The following is a 15,850-nucleotide window of genomic DNA, read 5'->3' as shown; positions in this document are numbered from 1 at the left end:
GCAATGCACGAACTTCGTGGTAGTTATAGAAAGGAAGGAACTTTTAAAAAATACTTACGATTTAAGAGGAGGTAATGACTGCTTCCCTGTTGATCAATCAACTATTGAAAATAAGTCTTATATTTCAAATCTATCGTACTACCTTTCTATTCTTTAATTGTTTCAAAACTTCGAAAATTCTCCGATGACACTTAACAATAGGTTTTGCTTTTTTGTTTACCTGTGTCTCACTTCATTTACACACATAATAGTTTTTACTTTATTCACAAAATATTTACATTAATTGAAAATAAAATAAACTTATATATATATACAACTTAAAACTAATATAGGGCATCAAAAAATTGCTCCTCATCGCTGTCACTGGGTAATGTACCCAAAAGACTGGCAGCATTGCCACGTTGGATGGCAATGCTCAACCTCTGTGCGAAATAAAAGCCAGCCTTTGGGTCCCGGGAAGTGTCAACCAGGCGCTGGGAGATATCCCTGGCAAGAAGGTGGGCGCTCGGACCCCACGGCCCTAGAGTTTCAACCCCAAACGGCTCAAACATGTAATTGCCTATAAGGTTACTATATTTGCGCCGCTTGAGGTTCTCTGCTTGTGCAGCGGCGGAGCCAGCACGACATGCAGTTCCGGGAAGGTGAGATGGCGCAAGAGTGTCGACGCATGTCGCGTCCCACACTAAAGTCCTACCCACCTTCCACGGAAATAGCGACATGCCGTCTGGTCTCTTGCCATCGTCGCGTGCCAAGCCATTTGGTTCGAGTACGGCTGGCACGCCGACGGCAACAAGAGCGCGACGGATCACGTCGTTTATGTTGGCATGTCGTGGTATGCGGCCGGCACTCCGGCTGCACGACAGGCCGTGGTGACCGAGGCTGTTGACAGCTTCCCCGCAGTGGCAGCGATGAGGAGAGCAGCATGGAGCACCTAGTCGGAGGCAAACGGCGAGTCTGAAGGTGGTGTCATCAAACATGGTGCCTGTGTTTGAAGACGGAAGTGCAAGAAGCCATAGACCCGACTCCCATTCACCCACAGCCAGTAGGCGCGCTCGCTCTGCAGAAGTCATTGACGTATCGATTAAACTTTTCCGTATTACTCTGCAGAGCGGCTCATCCCACTGTCTCTGAGAGGACAGGTTGGCGGGTAAGTCGGTGTTCGGGCATGCGACTTTCCAAGCGTTTAAAGCCTCAGTCAGGCTTGGCACCTCAAAATTGACCAGTGTGGTGGGTAATATTTTCCTGATCAATTTCTCAGTGCCATGGACCGAGGAAATAAAGGCTGGTAAACTTACACTGGAAATTTTACGGACGCCAAGTCCTCCCATACGGATGGGAAGAGTCGCTTGAGACCAAGCTCTGTCGTCCAAGGCCACATTTAAAATGGATGATAGTGTATGTCTTATAATTTCGTCGATTTTGTCCAAAAGGTTGGTGTGCTTCCATAAATGGGAAGCACGCAAGTTATATGTAAGTTTTGGTCCAAAACAGCAGTACCGTATGATGGTGATGGCTGCATGCATATTAATTTTGAGTAGCCTTTCCGAAACATCATTAAAATTTTGAATTTTCTTCTCAATAAAATCCGAAAATGAATCTTCCAGTATAGGCGATCCAAGGAGGCAAAGAGAACTTTGGTCTATCGGTTTAATTTCAGGAGCTATTGTGAGGAAATTTTGAAGAATAGTCTGTCTGTCAGTCGAGTCGGGTATAAAAAGTTCACATTTAGATAGGTTGAGGTCGAGGCCAATGTCGTGGAATTTATCTTTTAGGAAAATTAAATCATTAAGAACAGTATCTCTGTTGCCTCCCAGGGTCCCGTCGTCGAGATACCACACGTTAAATTCAGAATTTAGCTGCCGAATTATTGGGTTAATCGCCAAACTAAAAATCACAGGCCCGAGTGGATCACCTTGTTGACAGCCAACAGCGGATTCTAACAGGTTGTTCCGATATAATAATTTTGTTGGGTATCTATAGCATTGCCAAAGAAAACTGTAAATTTTGGGTATTTCTTTTTTGACTTCTGCCAGCAAGGTGTCCCTATTCACCGAGTTGAAGGCGTTCTTGATGTCAACCTTCAGGATGACATCTCCTTTCCCATGATTTAGGTAGGTCGACAGGGCGTGTACGGCAGCCTCGCAGCCCCCTTTCGAGCCGTAACCTAGCTGCAGGGGCTGAAATTTTTCCGAAACTTCCTCACTACAAAATTTAGAGCAGATTTTGGCTACCATACGACGGTAAGTAGTCCCCACGGCAATTGGACGAATACCGCCATCCTTTTTGCGCAGAGCACATAGATTGGCTCCGTACAAAACGTCGATGACGGTTTCGTCCACCTTGCCGGAGAGCATAAGGTTGGTCAGAGCCGTAAGCTCCTTCAAAAGCGACTCACCTGCTTCCCCGGCGCTTGGGCAGGTGAGATCCTTTAAATGTTGCGGACTCAAGCCGTCGAGGCCGCCTGCAGAGCCGCATCTGAAGGAGCCTATGGCTGTAACCAGGTGTCGACCTGTAACTGTGAGGATATCTGTGTCCGGATCAGGAGGTTCGGGAAAAGAGAGGTCATCGGCTGGGGCAGGGTGTTTACTCTCCAGAGCGGAGAGTGTCTCTGGAGAACACGGCGCCACCACATCACTGCTGAAGAGAATTCTAGCTGCCCCCCGAATGTCACCTTCACTCAACTTTGATTCCACTAGGCGTGAAATATTTGAGCATCTTTGAGTCGGTAATTTAGTATCGAAATCTGTATGGCCTAAAGTTGTACAATTGTCTTTAATTTGTTTTGTTAGTGACTTTTTGTTTGCCAAACTTTTCTGAACATGCAGAATTCTATAGGGGAAGGTGAGCAATTCCTCCCAAGCACGTTGCGAGTTCTCTCGTGCGGCCAGGCGAACACAACCTGCCAAGTGTTGAGCAACCAGAGGCCTGGCTCCACGGGGAACCCGCTTTAATACTGGGACTGAATTTTTGAATTTCGATAGTTTTTGCCAAAAAGGATCGAGAGTTGGTGTAGTTGTGATAAGAGTTGGGTTTGGCGCGGTCACATTGGTAGGCCCTGAGCACTGGGATTTATGGACCTTCCCAATGTGTACGCTCAAACCCCGCTTACCTTTAAAAAAGCGTGCCTGGGGGCACAGGGGGCATCTCTTCACGGCATCCAGTGATACCGAAGATTGACCTTCACTTTCTACCACATCATTGTCGTCGTGCATCCGTTAGTTTTATTAATTTGCACTTAAACACTACAATAAATAATTATAAAAAACACAAGTAAACAAAATCAAAATCAAAAGTCAAAGTGACGGGCAGTGACGGGCGGCGTCTCGGTGGCGCTGTCAGGGGCCGCGCCGCCGCGCCGCTTCATTCGGGGCAGGCCTAGCCGGCCAGTCTATGATGGTACCACTAAGTTATTGAATACTCCAATCTTGTTCTGTACATTAAATGTATGTACTAGCAATGTTTTGACGTTTTTCGTATGAAACGTTATTTACATATTTTAGCGGGATTAGAGCAGAAATGGGTTGTTGCGGTTTGCAAAATAAATAACACTGGATAAAATGGGAACGTTCGTTGGTTTTTTGTATTTTCCAGGTCCCGCAAATACAATATAAATTATTATTCAGAACTATAAACATCTGACATAAACACTTCTTGAGCGTTCCACGTTCCACCTTCACTTCATTTTGAACTTCGATATCGATCACGACAGATTATAAATTCTTATTTCGCTGGCAATACTGAAATCATAAGCAATTCACGGTATATAGTGATGTCCATTTCCTCTGAAAAACTTTTTATAAAAAAAACGTAACAAGTGAGAGCTTCATCAGCTGCAGCTGATTTTCATCTGAACACAATCATGGATTATCCATACGAAGTAATTATACAACCATGAACACAACACATAATTTTCTGCGTTTATAGAGATTTAAATTATAGGATGAATGAGTAAATTACGGCTGGAAAAATGTTTTTTATTACAAAAATAAAAAAATGAGATGACGTCATACGTCAATGTCAAATCAAATCAAAATGTCAGCTTTGATTATCTGAATCAGACGATCTGCCGTTTTATTAATTATCAAATAAACATGAATACCTAGTTCTAGAATCGTAAGCATTAACAAAATAGAGATAAATGAACTGTAGTAGCCTAATATTCATATTCGCCTAATCGATTAAACACTTATAATGTTTGCAGTGTAGTGTTTAGCATAACAAACCATTTGAAAGAGTAACATTGTGTCGCAAGGAAATTTCGATAATAATAAAACTGCCCCGATGCCTGTAAGCTTTAAAAACCGAAAGACAACATGTATGACATGTTGTCCGAGTTTCGAGTATCGGAATTTGATTCTTTCGTGGATATACTGAAATTGACTCCTGGTGACCCTTTAAATACGTTTGGTGAGATGTGGTACCCCGTGTTCTTGTGGTCGTTGTTCTCTTCGGTGTTTGTGCATACGTGTGCGGCGCTCGTCGCCTTCGGAACTTTAAGGAAGCACAAGTACGGAAAGTTCTTCCCTGTGTTGTTGATTGTGATGGGTGTAGTGAGTCCTGTGACTTCAGGCGTCGCCACTAGTGCCGCAGTCGCGTTCATATACCGCGCCGCGAACCTTACCATGCCCCCTATACATGCAATGATTTGGGGCATCGGACAGACTGTACTTGGAGCAGGGATGGGTTTCACAAGGATTCTGGCTACTTTGTAATAAACAAGTTATATTTAGCTAATTACATCACAGTATATGAACAATATGATTGCAAATGAAATAAATTCTGAGTCAATTAAAATAGAGTAATAGTAATGGGAATGTAGTGAAAGGAAAGGTGCTGTATTTTGATGCATTACTTCCCTGTTATACTTAGTTTACAACTAGACTAGTTGGTATGGTACCCCTAATAGTAAATACTCATTTAATCTGCTGTAAATATATATTCCTTATTATGTATGTAGCGGCATATATTACACAATGTGCTTAATTTTTGTATATTAACTAACATCATGTCTCACCTATTTGTATAAATAACTTAAAAGTTAAAAAATAGGAGGTTTGTCATGAATGTAACTATGCAATAAAATAATGATTTGTTTTATAGAATGTAAATATGTGCCTACCTATAAAATATAATGACTGATGTTTCACAAAAAAAAAATACATATTTCTAGAATTAGTTTTTTTACTTAAAAAAATGCAATGATAATAAAATCTAGTGGCAATGGTATTATTCGACAAATACTAGATAATGTTTCATATCCTTATGTAAAGATAAGTTGTATGTAAATAATGAGGCAGTTCGTTTCATTTAGTATCATATAAAATGTAATGCATTCCATGTAAAAATTGTATCTAAAAATGTATTATTTGTCATGTAATTGTTTAAAGAGTATAATTGACACTAATTTAATTGCTCATTATAAACTAATGTGACTTATTAGGCCCACCGACACCACAGTTTCATTCTTTTACAGCATGAGTATGTTAGTATTAGCAATTTATTTACACACTTACAAATATTTTGCACCTATAATGCACAAAACTGCATATCTATCCCATATGTGTGTCATATTTCATGATCATGTGTTTAAAAACTGACTATTCCTGCAGTACTGCATAAACATATTCAACACAATAATGAAATCCATATCTGGTTAAGTACTTATGTGTCTGTACATAATATATACATTAACTGAGACAATTTGTTTATTACTGAATGAATTTATTTATTACAAACAATATTTGATTAAGTTGATTTAGAATATAATGAGTTAACTTTCTACTCCAATGAATTCTGGTGTTGTAAAGGCTGCTTAATTCCTAAATTATAGGATTATGTAAGATTTATTTAACTTTTACTATTTAAAATCTGATATTTATTAAAATTAATTTATGTAATGCATTGTAAATTACTACATTTTAATTGATATGTAAAAATAGCCATAAAATTTAGATGACACATGTGTACCTACCCTCATTGATGAGCATATTTTTGTTTAATGCATACTATCTGACTATGGTGATCTATGTTTAGTACTTTGAATTATATTTTGTGGTTTTGGTCTAATGTGGCTATATGAAGATTGTGATAAAATGCATATGTGTGACAATTAAAACATAATATACTAAATTATAATACCTGCTTTAATTGGTACAATTATAAATGTGGTAAGGATTAAAATATTGCTGTACCTAATTGTATACCTAATGTATGTAGCAATAAGGATACTGCTTGTCTGTAAAAGCCACGGTGTATGCCTGCAATGTTTTAACTGAATTATTTCATGTTTGTACTTAGTAAGTACAAATAAATATCAATATGTAGAGCAACACTTTAAAACGCAAAGCTAGTGTGATGTTGTAAATAGATATTGTAGAGGAATATTGGAAAAGTATAAATCCTTTTCTGTACTTCAATATAATCCAAAGGAAATAAATGGTTTGGATATAATTTGTGGCACTTTTATTATATAAAATCCTATACTTTTGAGAAATAAAACTTAACATACAATACATCAAGTCCATATATTAGGTCTTTATAATTATATACAAATTAATTCTACATATAATAATGAACACAAACAATTCATCTGTTACAAATTCGACATCACCAAAGACAATATTATTATTATATAATAAGATTAATTTCTATATTGAACTAGATTGATAAGTATTGTATACTTTAGTATACACAATACATTATTATCAGTATACCTTACCCTGTGTGTGAGAAATGTTCCAAGAACTTATAATTTCATAGCATTACAGAGTGCTGCTACTGTGAGAATACTTTGTAAACCTTTTCTGGATGCTCTCAAAATTAGTTTCTTCATCATCCTCATTACTGCCCTCCTGGATCTCGTCAAGCATAATAGGTGGTAGTTCATATTCAACATCTTCCACTAAAGTAGACTGAAAAATATAAAAAAAAAATACATAAATTGCTAACAAACACAAAAAAAGATTGGACAAATAAAAATTAAATTAATTGTTTAAAATAAATTACCTCTCGATGTTCTTCATCTCTTTTGGTTAATCTGTTGACACTCTCTTGCAGAGATTTAGTTTCTGAGGTAGCATCTTGCAATACTAACTTGAGCTCTACTATCTCTTTTCGTGCATTTGATAACAACTTCTCTGTTGTAGCCAAGTTTTGTTTCATCTCTTCATTTTCTATTTCAAGCTTGGTCTTCCTATTAGAAAGACTTTTTATTCTATTCTCATAAAGCTTTAACTCTGAATCAGCTTCATTAATTCCTTTACTTGTATTTAATTTCTCAGATTGCAAATTACTGCACATTTGTTTCAAATAAGAAATGTTTTGCTCAAGTATAGTTTTCTCTTCAGCCATGAGTTTGACTTCATTTTCCAATGAATTTATTTTACACTGCAAAGTAGCTATACGAGATGCTTGTGTCTCAATTATATTGTCCTTGTCATGAAGTTTGGCCTCCAAGCCATGGATCCTGCTTGTTGAGGTTTGCAACTGTACTGTCTTAGAAGCAGACTCACTTTCGAGAGAGTGATTTGTATTTTCTAAAATATTAGCTTCTACTGAGAGGCTAGCAAAATGTTCTAACATATCAGACCTTTCAGCTTCTTTTTGTGATAATAACTCTTCAATACGCCTGACTTCAGCAACATAGTGCTGCAGTTGTTGTTTTAAGCCTTCTACTTCCTTTCGCGATTTTTCATGCTCTATCTTAGTAAGTTTTAGTGCGCCATTAGCATCAGCTAAACTATTTTGCAAGTGTTTATTTTCCATAATAGCAGTGTCAAGTTGTTTGTTCAGTCTTAAAATTTCACCATTAAGGAATGTAATTTGTGTTTCATTATCAGCTAATTTGTGTTCTGACACTTTGTTAGCATTTATTTTTCTATTCAAATCTGAGATTTCGTTTTCTAATTTACTTATATTATATGTCTGAGATTTAATCTTTTGTTCCAGCGAACATATAGTTTCAGTTTTGTGATCCAGTTCCATCACCAATTTATCCCTTTCCTGATCAACTTTTCTGATGTTCTCAATAAGATTTGATTTGTCATTCCTTATGCTTGTCATTTCAGATTGTAGGTCTTTGCACTTCTTTTCCAGTGACTCTATCTTGTCATTAGCTAAACTAAGTTTCTTCTGTACACTCAGAAGCTCATTTTGTAACTCATGACCACTCCTTTCTGTTTCAATCTGAATATTCTTTATTTGACTTGAAAGTGTTTTCTCTTTAATAACATCTGATTGCAGTTTCTTCAACTGATCTCTCAAGAAATTACATTCGTCCTTAAGATGTTCTGTAGAAGCTTTGCCATTTCTACTGGTCATTTTATAAGAACAATTTTCTTCTTCCAGATGTTCTATCTCTTTCTGTTTAAATACTAAATCCATTTTCAATTTTTCTGACAATTCCAGGGCTTCTTTATATCTCAAATTATATTCTTGTTTATCTTTCTTCAGTAACTGAATTTGATTCAACAATTCATTTATTTGATCTTTGAGTTTTTGAATATCATTTCTGACGAAATCACCTCTGTCACTGCTGTGTTGCTGTGCTTGTGCAGTTGCTGAGTTCAAATTTTTGTATTGACTCAGTTGCTTACTCAGAAGTATGTTTTCTTTTGACAATTCAGCATTTTCTACATTCAACTGACTAATAACATCTTTGAAATTTTGTTTACTATTCTCCTCCATATAACATGTTTTCCTTTTCAATTCATCAATTTCTTTTCTTAACATCAATATTTTCTGCTCTTTCTCACATAGTTGAGTGTGTAAATCTCTTATAAATGCATTCTCTTTTGAACTGTTTATTCTAGAACTATCTCTATCTTTACATTTTAACATATGCTGATTAAAGGAATTCATGATTTCAGTCATCTTTTCTTGGACACTATTTATATGAATCTCATATTTATTTCTTTCATCTCTTAAAAGTTTCTGTAATTCACTTTTAGTTGGACAGTTTACTTTGTCTTTACTGCGTCCAAGTGTATCACTGACTTCTGATGGAGTCCTGACTTGAGGCAATTTTACAATCTTATCTTGTAAATTCTTATTAAGACTTATCAGATCTTTGATCTCATTTTGTAATGATTCATTTTCTTTTAGGGCTAATGCTAATTCTTCCTGCAATTTGTTTATTCTGGGTGTATTTTCTTTGAGCTGATACTCTGTAAGTTGACTTTCCAACGTCGTATTTCTGGACTCCAAGCCTTCTACTCTCTTTTGCAAGAAGTTAACTTCATTTGTCATTGAAGCTAGTCTCTTATTACAATCTTCTTCCACTTTCAAAGCTAATGTATCTACTTTTTGTAATTCTTCTTGTAAACTTTTATTTTTGTCTGCAAGAGTTAATGCTCGCAGCATTGCTTCATGTTGTTTCTCTAAACCATTATCAATTTCTTTCTTCAGTAGATCATTAGCTGATTCTAGTTCTCGTAAATCTTTCATTAAGTTTTGGATTCTTTCATTGGAGCTAATGTTACAACATTCTCTACTTATAGCAGTTAAGGGCCTGCCGCCTTCTAATAACATATTGAGGCGCATAATTTCATCATCCCTATTCTCAACTTGACTTTTAAGCACCATTATTTCATCACAATATGCATCATTCTTCTCTTCAAGGGACTGAATCTTTTGTGTCAATTCTGTGAGGTCTTTGTCACTGCTGGAACTCCTTTTTTCACTACATATGCATGTTCTGGACGAACCAACTTCCACATCTCTTCTCCTACTTTTGTTGCGACTACTTAAAGTGTCAGCACACAATCCTCTCAGGCTTAGGTCTCTTAGATCATGTTGTAATTTACTTATAGTCAAATCTTTTTTTATAAGCTCTTCAGACAAATTCTTTAATTTTCTCTTGGACTCTTTTCTCTCTTTGAGGCTTTCTTCCGACAATTTCATAATCTCTTTGTGAAGACGATTGTTTTCCTGTATTAACTTAGCATTATCACATTTGTAAGGCTCAGCTTCCATCATCAGAGAATCGCGCTGCATTAAAGCTTCTTTCGATAAATCCATGTAGTGTTGCAAACTGCGTGTGGTTTGCAAAAGGTCTGCTAGTATACATTCTACCAAGGGTACAGCGTCTATCGGTAATGTTATGTTATAACCGAGATCCTCTAGCTTACGCTTGAGGGTAAAGTATGCTTCCCCCATTTTGCAATATTGTCACTTCGCACTGTTTACTTTGAACGAAGTGCTATAACGTAAACGGAATGTTTTGTGTCATGAGACATATTGTTATAATGAAACATTTATAAAATTCTACAAACAATCGTCGGATCAACAATTTTTAAGATTTGTTTTGCTTTTTGACTTTTTTGATTTTGAATGATTTGACTTTGACGTTTCGCTTGTTTGGTTGGCATTTTACCATAGAATTCATATGCATTTTATTTTTTAATAGACGTTTCAATCATCGATATATATGTACTACGTACTAGATAGAACGTTCCGAACAAAAAGCTTACCACACTGAACTGCACTGCAGACTATGCAGTGCCCAAAATGGCAAATCAGAGCGATTTTGACACCTGCGTCAGATGGATGTCTATGAAACTACAATTATAAAATAGAAAATACATATCAAGGTATAAACTTACACATATAAACTATTCGAGAGTCAAGTTAGTAAAATTACACGCTGTTCATGCTATTACAACGCTTGTATATCATACTTTTCATTTACAATTCAATTTTACAAATATGCATTAATTTGTTCCCGCCCGCCATCTTGAATTATGGATTAAGAAAATCGTGCAGAAACAGATGTGCCATAAAACTAGCAGTAGGTAAAATATCAATGAAAACAGACTTCACTTTGTCATGGTATGTTCTTACTTTCAAGAAAATATAATTAAATTCGCGAAAATTTGTGATAGCCCTCTTAAGAAAAAAAACATCGTAATTAATATTAAAAACCCTAAAAATAAGTTCCTGGTTTTAATATATTACATGATTTTGCATTCAATTAGATATAAATAAACTTTTTGATATATTACATGATTTTGAATTCACTTAGATATAAACTTTTTGAGTAATGAAAAATGTAGGCAAAATACGAGCGACACTTCTGCAATTAACATCAATGAGGATGACTACATGTCACAATACGTCAACGAAATGTCAACAGACGACATAGCGGGTAAATTATTTGTATGGATGTTCTTCTATTCTATTTTTGGATATGGCAATCCGTGTCGATGTCACTTCGACGATTCTGCCAATGACAAGTGGGATGACAAGCAAGTAGTGCTTTTAATGAAAAAAAAAATTAAAAATAATAATTATATATTGATTTAAGACGGAGCTGTGGCCGATCTTGTGTAACTTAATGTGTTAGTAGGACGGCACTGAAACAAACAGAAATACATTTACATATATAAAAATAACAAGAAAATGTTAGTAACACATAACATACATATACCACAACCATACAAACTGAGGCCTAAATATAGGCCACAGTTTATAATTTAATATTGTTTTGATGTATAAACATCAACAGCATCTGGAGCAGTTCTGGACAGGAGTGGGATAAGAGGGAACGGAAATTAGTAGGGAGAGGAATTTTAAGTTTTTGGAGACGACCATATAAATCAAAGGATGAGTTGTTAGGACAGTCAAAAAATATATGGTCCAGGGTACCCTCATCCAGTCCACACTCGCAGAGGGATGAATCCTGCACCCGAATTTTGCGCAGAAAGACCGGTGTACAACAGTGACCTAACCGTATTCTGCACAGGACTGAAATTACCCTTTTAGGGTATTTTTTAAATTTTGAAAACCACGGTTTTGGTTTTACAACCGGTTGAATGGCGAAATAAGAGCTACCCTTCTTTTTGCTGGAGATGTTCCAGCATTCCTGCCACGAGGTCTCAAGACTCAATTTAGGGAGGTTTAGCAGGTCATGCCCTTGAAGGGAGAAGTGTACAAGGTCAGCAGACTCAGATGAACACGCATCTTTGGCCAATGCATCGGCACATTCATTGCCCGCTATACCGCAATGGCTAGGAATCCAGACTAAGTGAACTTCTTTTTCTTGCCTAGTGCAGGAGAAAAGGGACTTTTTAATATCCAGGACAATAGGAAAATGGAGTTTAGTTCTAAAGGGATTCTGGGATAGGGCTTGGAGACAGCTAAGGGAGTCAGTAAAGATAACTCCATAGCTAATCTCATGGGACTCTATAAAACGACAAGCTTCCAATAGTGCCACACACTCGCCTGTAAATACAGAAGACTCCTTCGGACATTTGAATTTCAAAATTATTTTAGAGTTCTGATAGTAAACCGCGGCTCCAGTACAGCCACCATTTGATTTGGAAGCATCCGTGAAGAACTTTTGAAACCCAATCCATCGTTCACCCAAAACCGCATTAAAGGCCGAATTTGCCGATGGGGAGTTTTTGGATATGCCAATGTTATAGAATATTTTAGGGGTGAAGCAAAGTACTTCATAGGGGTAATTAAATAGAGGAAGTCTGGGATATGGAGCAATGGGGGATTCTAAATTTTGAAAAAACCGGTATGCTTTTAGGAATAGGGGGATTTCTTTGTGTTCCCAATATTTGGAGCTGTGACAAAGAGTGTCAAGCTCTCTGAGTTTTGGGATGAGGGGGTGGGACGACTTGGGAATAACCCTGGATAGGAAACGGGAAGCAAGGTACTGACGTCTCAGGGCTAGAGGAGGTTCCGCGCATTCGACCTGCAAGGCGTTAATAGGCGACGACTTCATGCAACCTGAGATGATTCGAAGGCATTGAGATTGAATCCTATCTAAACCGGCCAAGGCACCTTTGTTGCTTGGAATCACCAAGTGTGACCCATAGTCCAGGATACTGCGGACTAAGGCATTGTAGACCAGTTTCATAGTGAAGGGATGGGCCCCCCACCAGACACCAGCGAGAGCTTTTAAGATGGAGATTGCTCTTTCGCATCTTTGGATCAAATAGTTAAAGTGGTGAATCCCGGATAATTTTGAATCTAAGAAAACGCCTAAAAATTTTGTTTTATTATTTATGGGAATATCTTGTCCTTGAATGTTAACTGAGACCTGAGGGATCAGTAGTTTTCGGGAAAAAATCACTACCGAGCTTTTTGGGGCGGATAACGTGAGACCATGGTTCAAAAGCCATGTGTGCAGAGAGTCCAGGGAGAGACAGAGAGATGAGGCAGCGTCCGCAATAGATGAATTTACTACATACAACACTAGGTCGTCCGCGTATTGTAGAAGGTGGCAGTCACAATTAAGGCAGGAGCCAATGTCTGCTGTATACAGGTTGTATAGTAGTGGGCTCAGAACTGAGCCTTGGGGAAGGCCCTTCCACGTCTGTCTCACCTCAAATACCTCCCCCTGCACTCTGAGCATCAAAGAGCGAGACATGAGGAGTGCGCATATACATTGTACCATCTTACCCGGAATCCTCAGCTGTTGCAATTTTTGCCTGAGAACTGGAAGAAGGACGCTGTCGTATGCGGAAGAGATGTCAAGGAAAGTGGCTACAGCAGATTCATTTTTGGAAAAGGCTGTACGGATATCAGTAACCAAAATTGCCACACTGTCCATGGTGCTAAGCCCCTTTCTAAAGCCAAACTGATGGCTCGGCAGTAAATCCCTAGACTCCACCAACCACTCAAGTCTATTTTTAATTAAATGTTCCAATATCTTGGCCAACACTGAGGACAAAGCAATTGGTCTAAGGCCATTCGGATCATCAGCAGTCTTGCCGGGCTTCAAAAGGGGAATTACTATCTGAGCTTTCCACTGTTCGGGAACCCAACCAAATTGATAACAATAATTTAATATTCCTAAAAAATACTTTTTTGCTTCAAAACCAAAATGAACTGCAAATGAGTACGGTATGCCGTCTATGCCTGGGGCGGAATCCCTAACATGACGTAACACCGCATCAAGTTCCTCCAACGAAAATGGTTCATTCATAGGATCGTCCAAAATATTTACAGACGGGAGCAGAAGTTCTGAGGAAGAAGGAACATAGGCTGGAGCAATTTTGTCGAAAAAGGATTCAGCAGTTTGTCTCGAGATAGGGGAAGAGATAGATGGGGAGCAGCCTCGCCTGAAACGATTAATGCTCTTCCAAACTGCTGAAATAGGAGTGGAAGGGGATAGAGAAGTGCAAAACTTAACCCAACCGCGACGTTTCTTCTTGCGAAGAAGCCGTCGAGATTGAGCTAACACTCGTCTGTACCGTATAAGATTGACGCTATTCATCGCATCATTGTACTGTTTTTCGGCCTCTTTTCTTTCTTTAATAACCGATGTGCATTCTTGATCCCACCACGGGGGTGACGGGATTTTATTTCTGGCACAGTTGCGCAACGGAAAGGTAGAGTCTGCGCTTGAGGTAATGGCCGAGATAAAGCCATCGTAGCAGCTCTTAGCATGGCAGTGACCAGAAGAATCTTGGAAACTTGAATTTAAATTTGGAAGCGTACTAATTTTCCCCTCCAGTAAAGATGCAAACTTCGACCAATCAGGTTTGGACAAGTTGTACTTCAATAGTGGAGGAGAAGTTTTCTCTAAATAAGTTTTATTAATTAAAGTTACAACAATGGGGAAATGGTCGCTACCATGCGTCAGAGTAGTACATTCCCAATGAATTGATGCCGCCAACTCAACTGAACAGAATGTGAGGTCTACACAACTCTTTTGCTGTCCTGGAAGGGATCTACGAGTAGGGCTACCATCATTTAAGATGCAAAGGTCTAAATCATCCAAGATTTCTACTAAACCTTCCCCAAACGAATCACAACGATTGGAGCCCCATCTAAAGTGGTGACAGTTGAAGTCACCCATGACGAGCACAGGTCCTACTATGCTATTCAAAATGTCCCTAATGGTGGTTAAAAACCTACGCTGAGGATGGGAAATATACACCGATAAAACAGTGATACCCTCAATTCTACACGCAACTATATTCATATCACCATCCAGAACCGGAAGGGACAAGGTGGAGAGGGGGACACGATTATTAACAAGGAGAGCCGACCCTCCATAGCCATCAGATCTGTCACATCTGAGAATATTAAATAGTGGTATATTAAAACTGAGACTCGGGGTGAGCCAAGTCTCAGCTACAGAGCAAGCCAGAGGCTTGAATTTGTTGAGGAGGAATATGAGGTCGTGCTTTTTATGCCACACGCTCCTCACATTCCATTGAAGGAATACTTGGCGAGGCGCCATTTCTAATATTTGATAAAAGGTTAGTTAATTGGTAGGCAACGTTGGACGGTAATTGGGTATTATTGGTGGATAGGATTGTAGATAGAAGTTTAATAAGTATATCTATTATTGAGGAAACATTACTATCAATGAATGGGTTATTCAGAGCGCAGCCATCAGGCTGTGAAGGTGCAGGGGAGTTAATAATCTGCTGATGGGCAGCTTTATCATAAGAGGGAGATAGAGGGGCATGGGTCCTTGGCTTAAGGAAAACAGTTTTGCGGTATGACTGAGTGGGGGCGGGAACTGCTTTTGCAGCATTCGCATAATTGCGAGAAGCAAGTGGGACAGATTTGCTAGCTTCAGCATATGAAAGGGACTTCTCAGCCATAACCGTCTTAATGGCCTTCTGTCTACCCAACTCCGGGCATGACTTGCTATTTGCAAAATGATTCCCTGAGCAGAGCACACAGAATGCCTCCGCCTCAGAAGTGCTGCAACCATCACCAGGGTGATCATGGCCGCACTTACTGCAGCGAGGCTTGGACCGACACACTAGTTCCACATGACCAAACCTGCAGCACTTACGGCACTGGATGGTGGGATAAACATATTGCTGAACTGGAAGGGAAGTGTAACAGCAAAAAACCCTTTGAGGCAATACTTGGCCAT

At 38.5% G+C, this 15,850-nt stretch overlaps 2 protein-coding genes across 2 annotated transcripts; one reads left to right on the top strand and one right to left on the bottom strand.

The window, feature by feature from the left end:
* The first annotated feature begins 4,009 nt into the window (after positions 1-4,009).
* LOC124635059 (transmembrane protein 170A) lies at positions 4,010-4,848 on the top strand. Its single transcript, XM_047170839.1, has one exon. It carries the CDS (start codon positions 4,314-4,316, stop codon positions 4,710-4,712), a length of 399 nt encoding a protein of 132 aa, XP_047026795.1. The 5' UTR covers positions 4,010-4,313; the 3' UTR covers positions 4,713-4,848.
* Positions 4,849-6,436: 1,588 nt separating this feature from the next.
* Positions 6,437-10,431, bottom strand: LOC124635058 (centrosomal protein of 135 kDa-like). The gene is made up of 2 exons (XM_047170838.1): positions 7,006-10,431; positions 6,437-6,911 (listed from the first exon to the last, which is right to left on the bottom strand). Exons 1-2 carry the CDS (start codon positions 10,153-10,155, stop codon positions 6,762-6,764), a joined length of 3,300 nt encoding a protein of 1,099 aa, XP_047026794.1. The 5' UTR covers positions 10,156-10,431; the 3' UTR covers positions 6,437-6,761.
* Between the last annotated feature and the right edge of the window lie 5,419 nt (positions 10,432-15,850).

The sequence above is a fragment of the Helicoverpa zea genome, chromosome 12, assembly GCF_022581195.2.
Source record: "Helicoverpa zea isolate HzStark_Cry1AcR chromosome 12, ilHelZeax1.1, whole genome shotgun sequence".
NCBI classification, from domain to species: Eukaryota; Metazoa; Arthropoda; class Insecta; order Lepidoptera; family Noctuidae; genus Helicoverpa; species Helicoverpa zea.
Note: the sequence above shows the minus strand (reverse complement) of the source record. Positions and strands in the feature narration are given on the sequence as shown.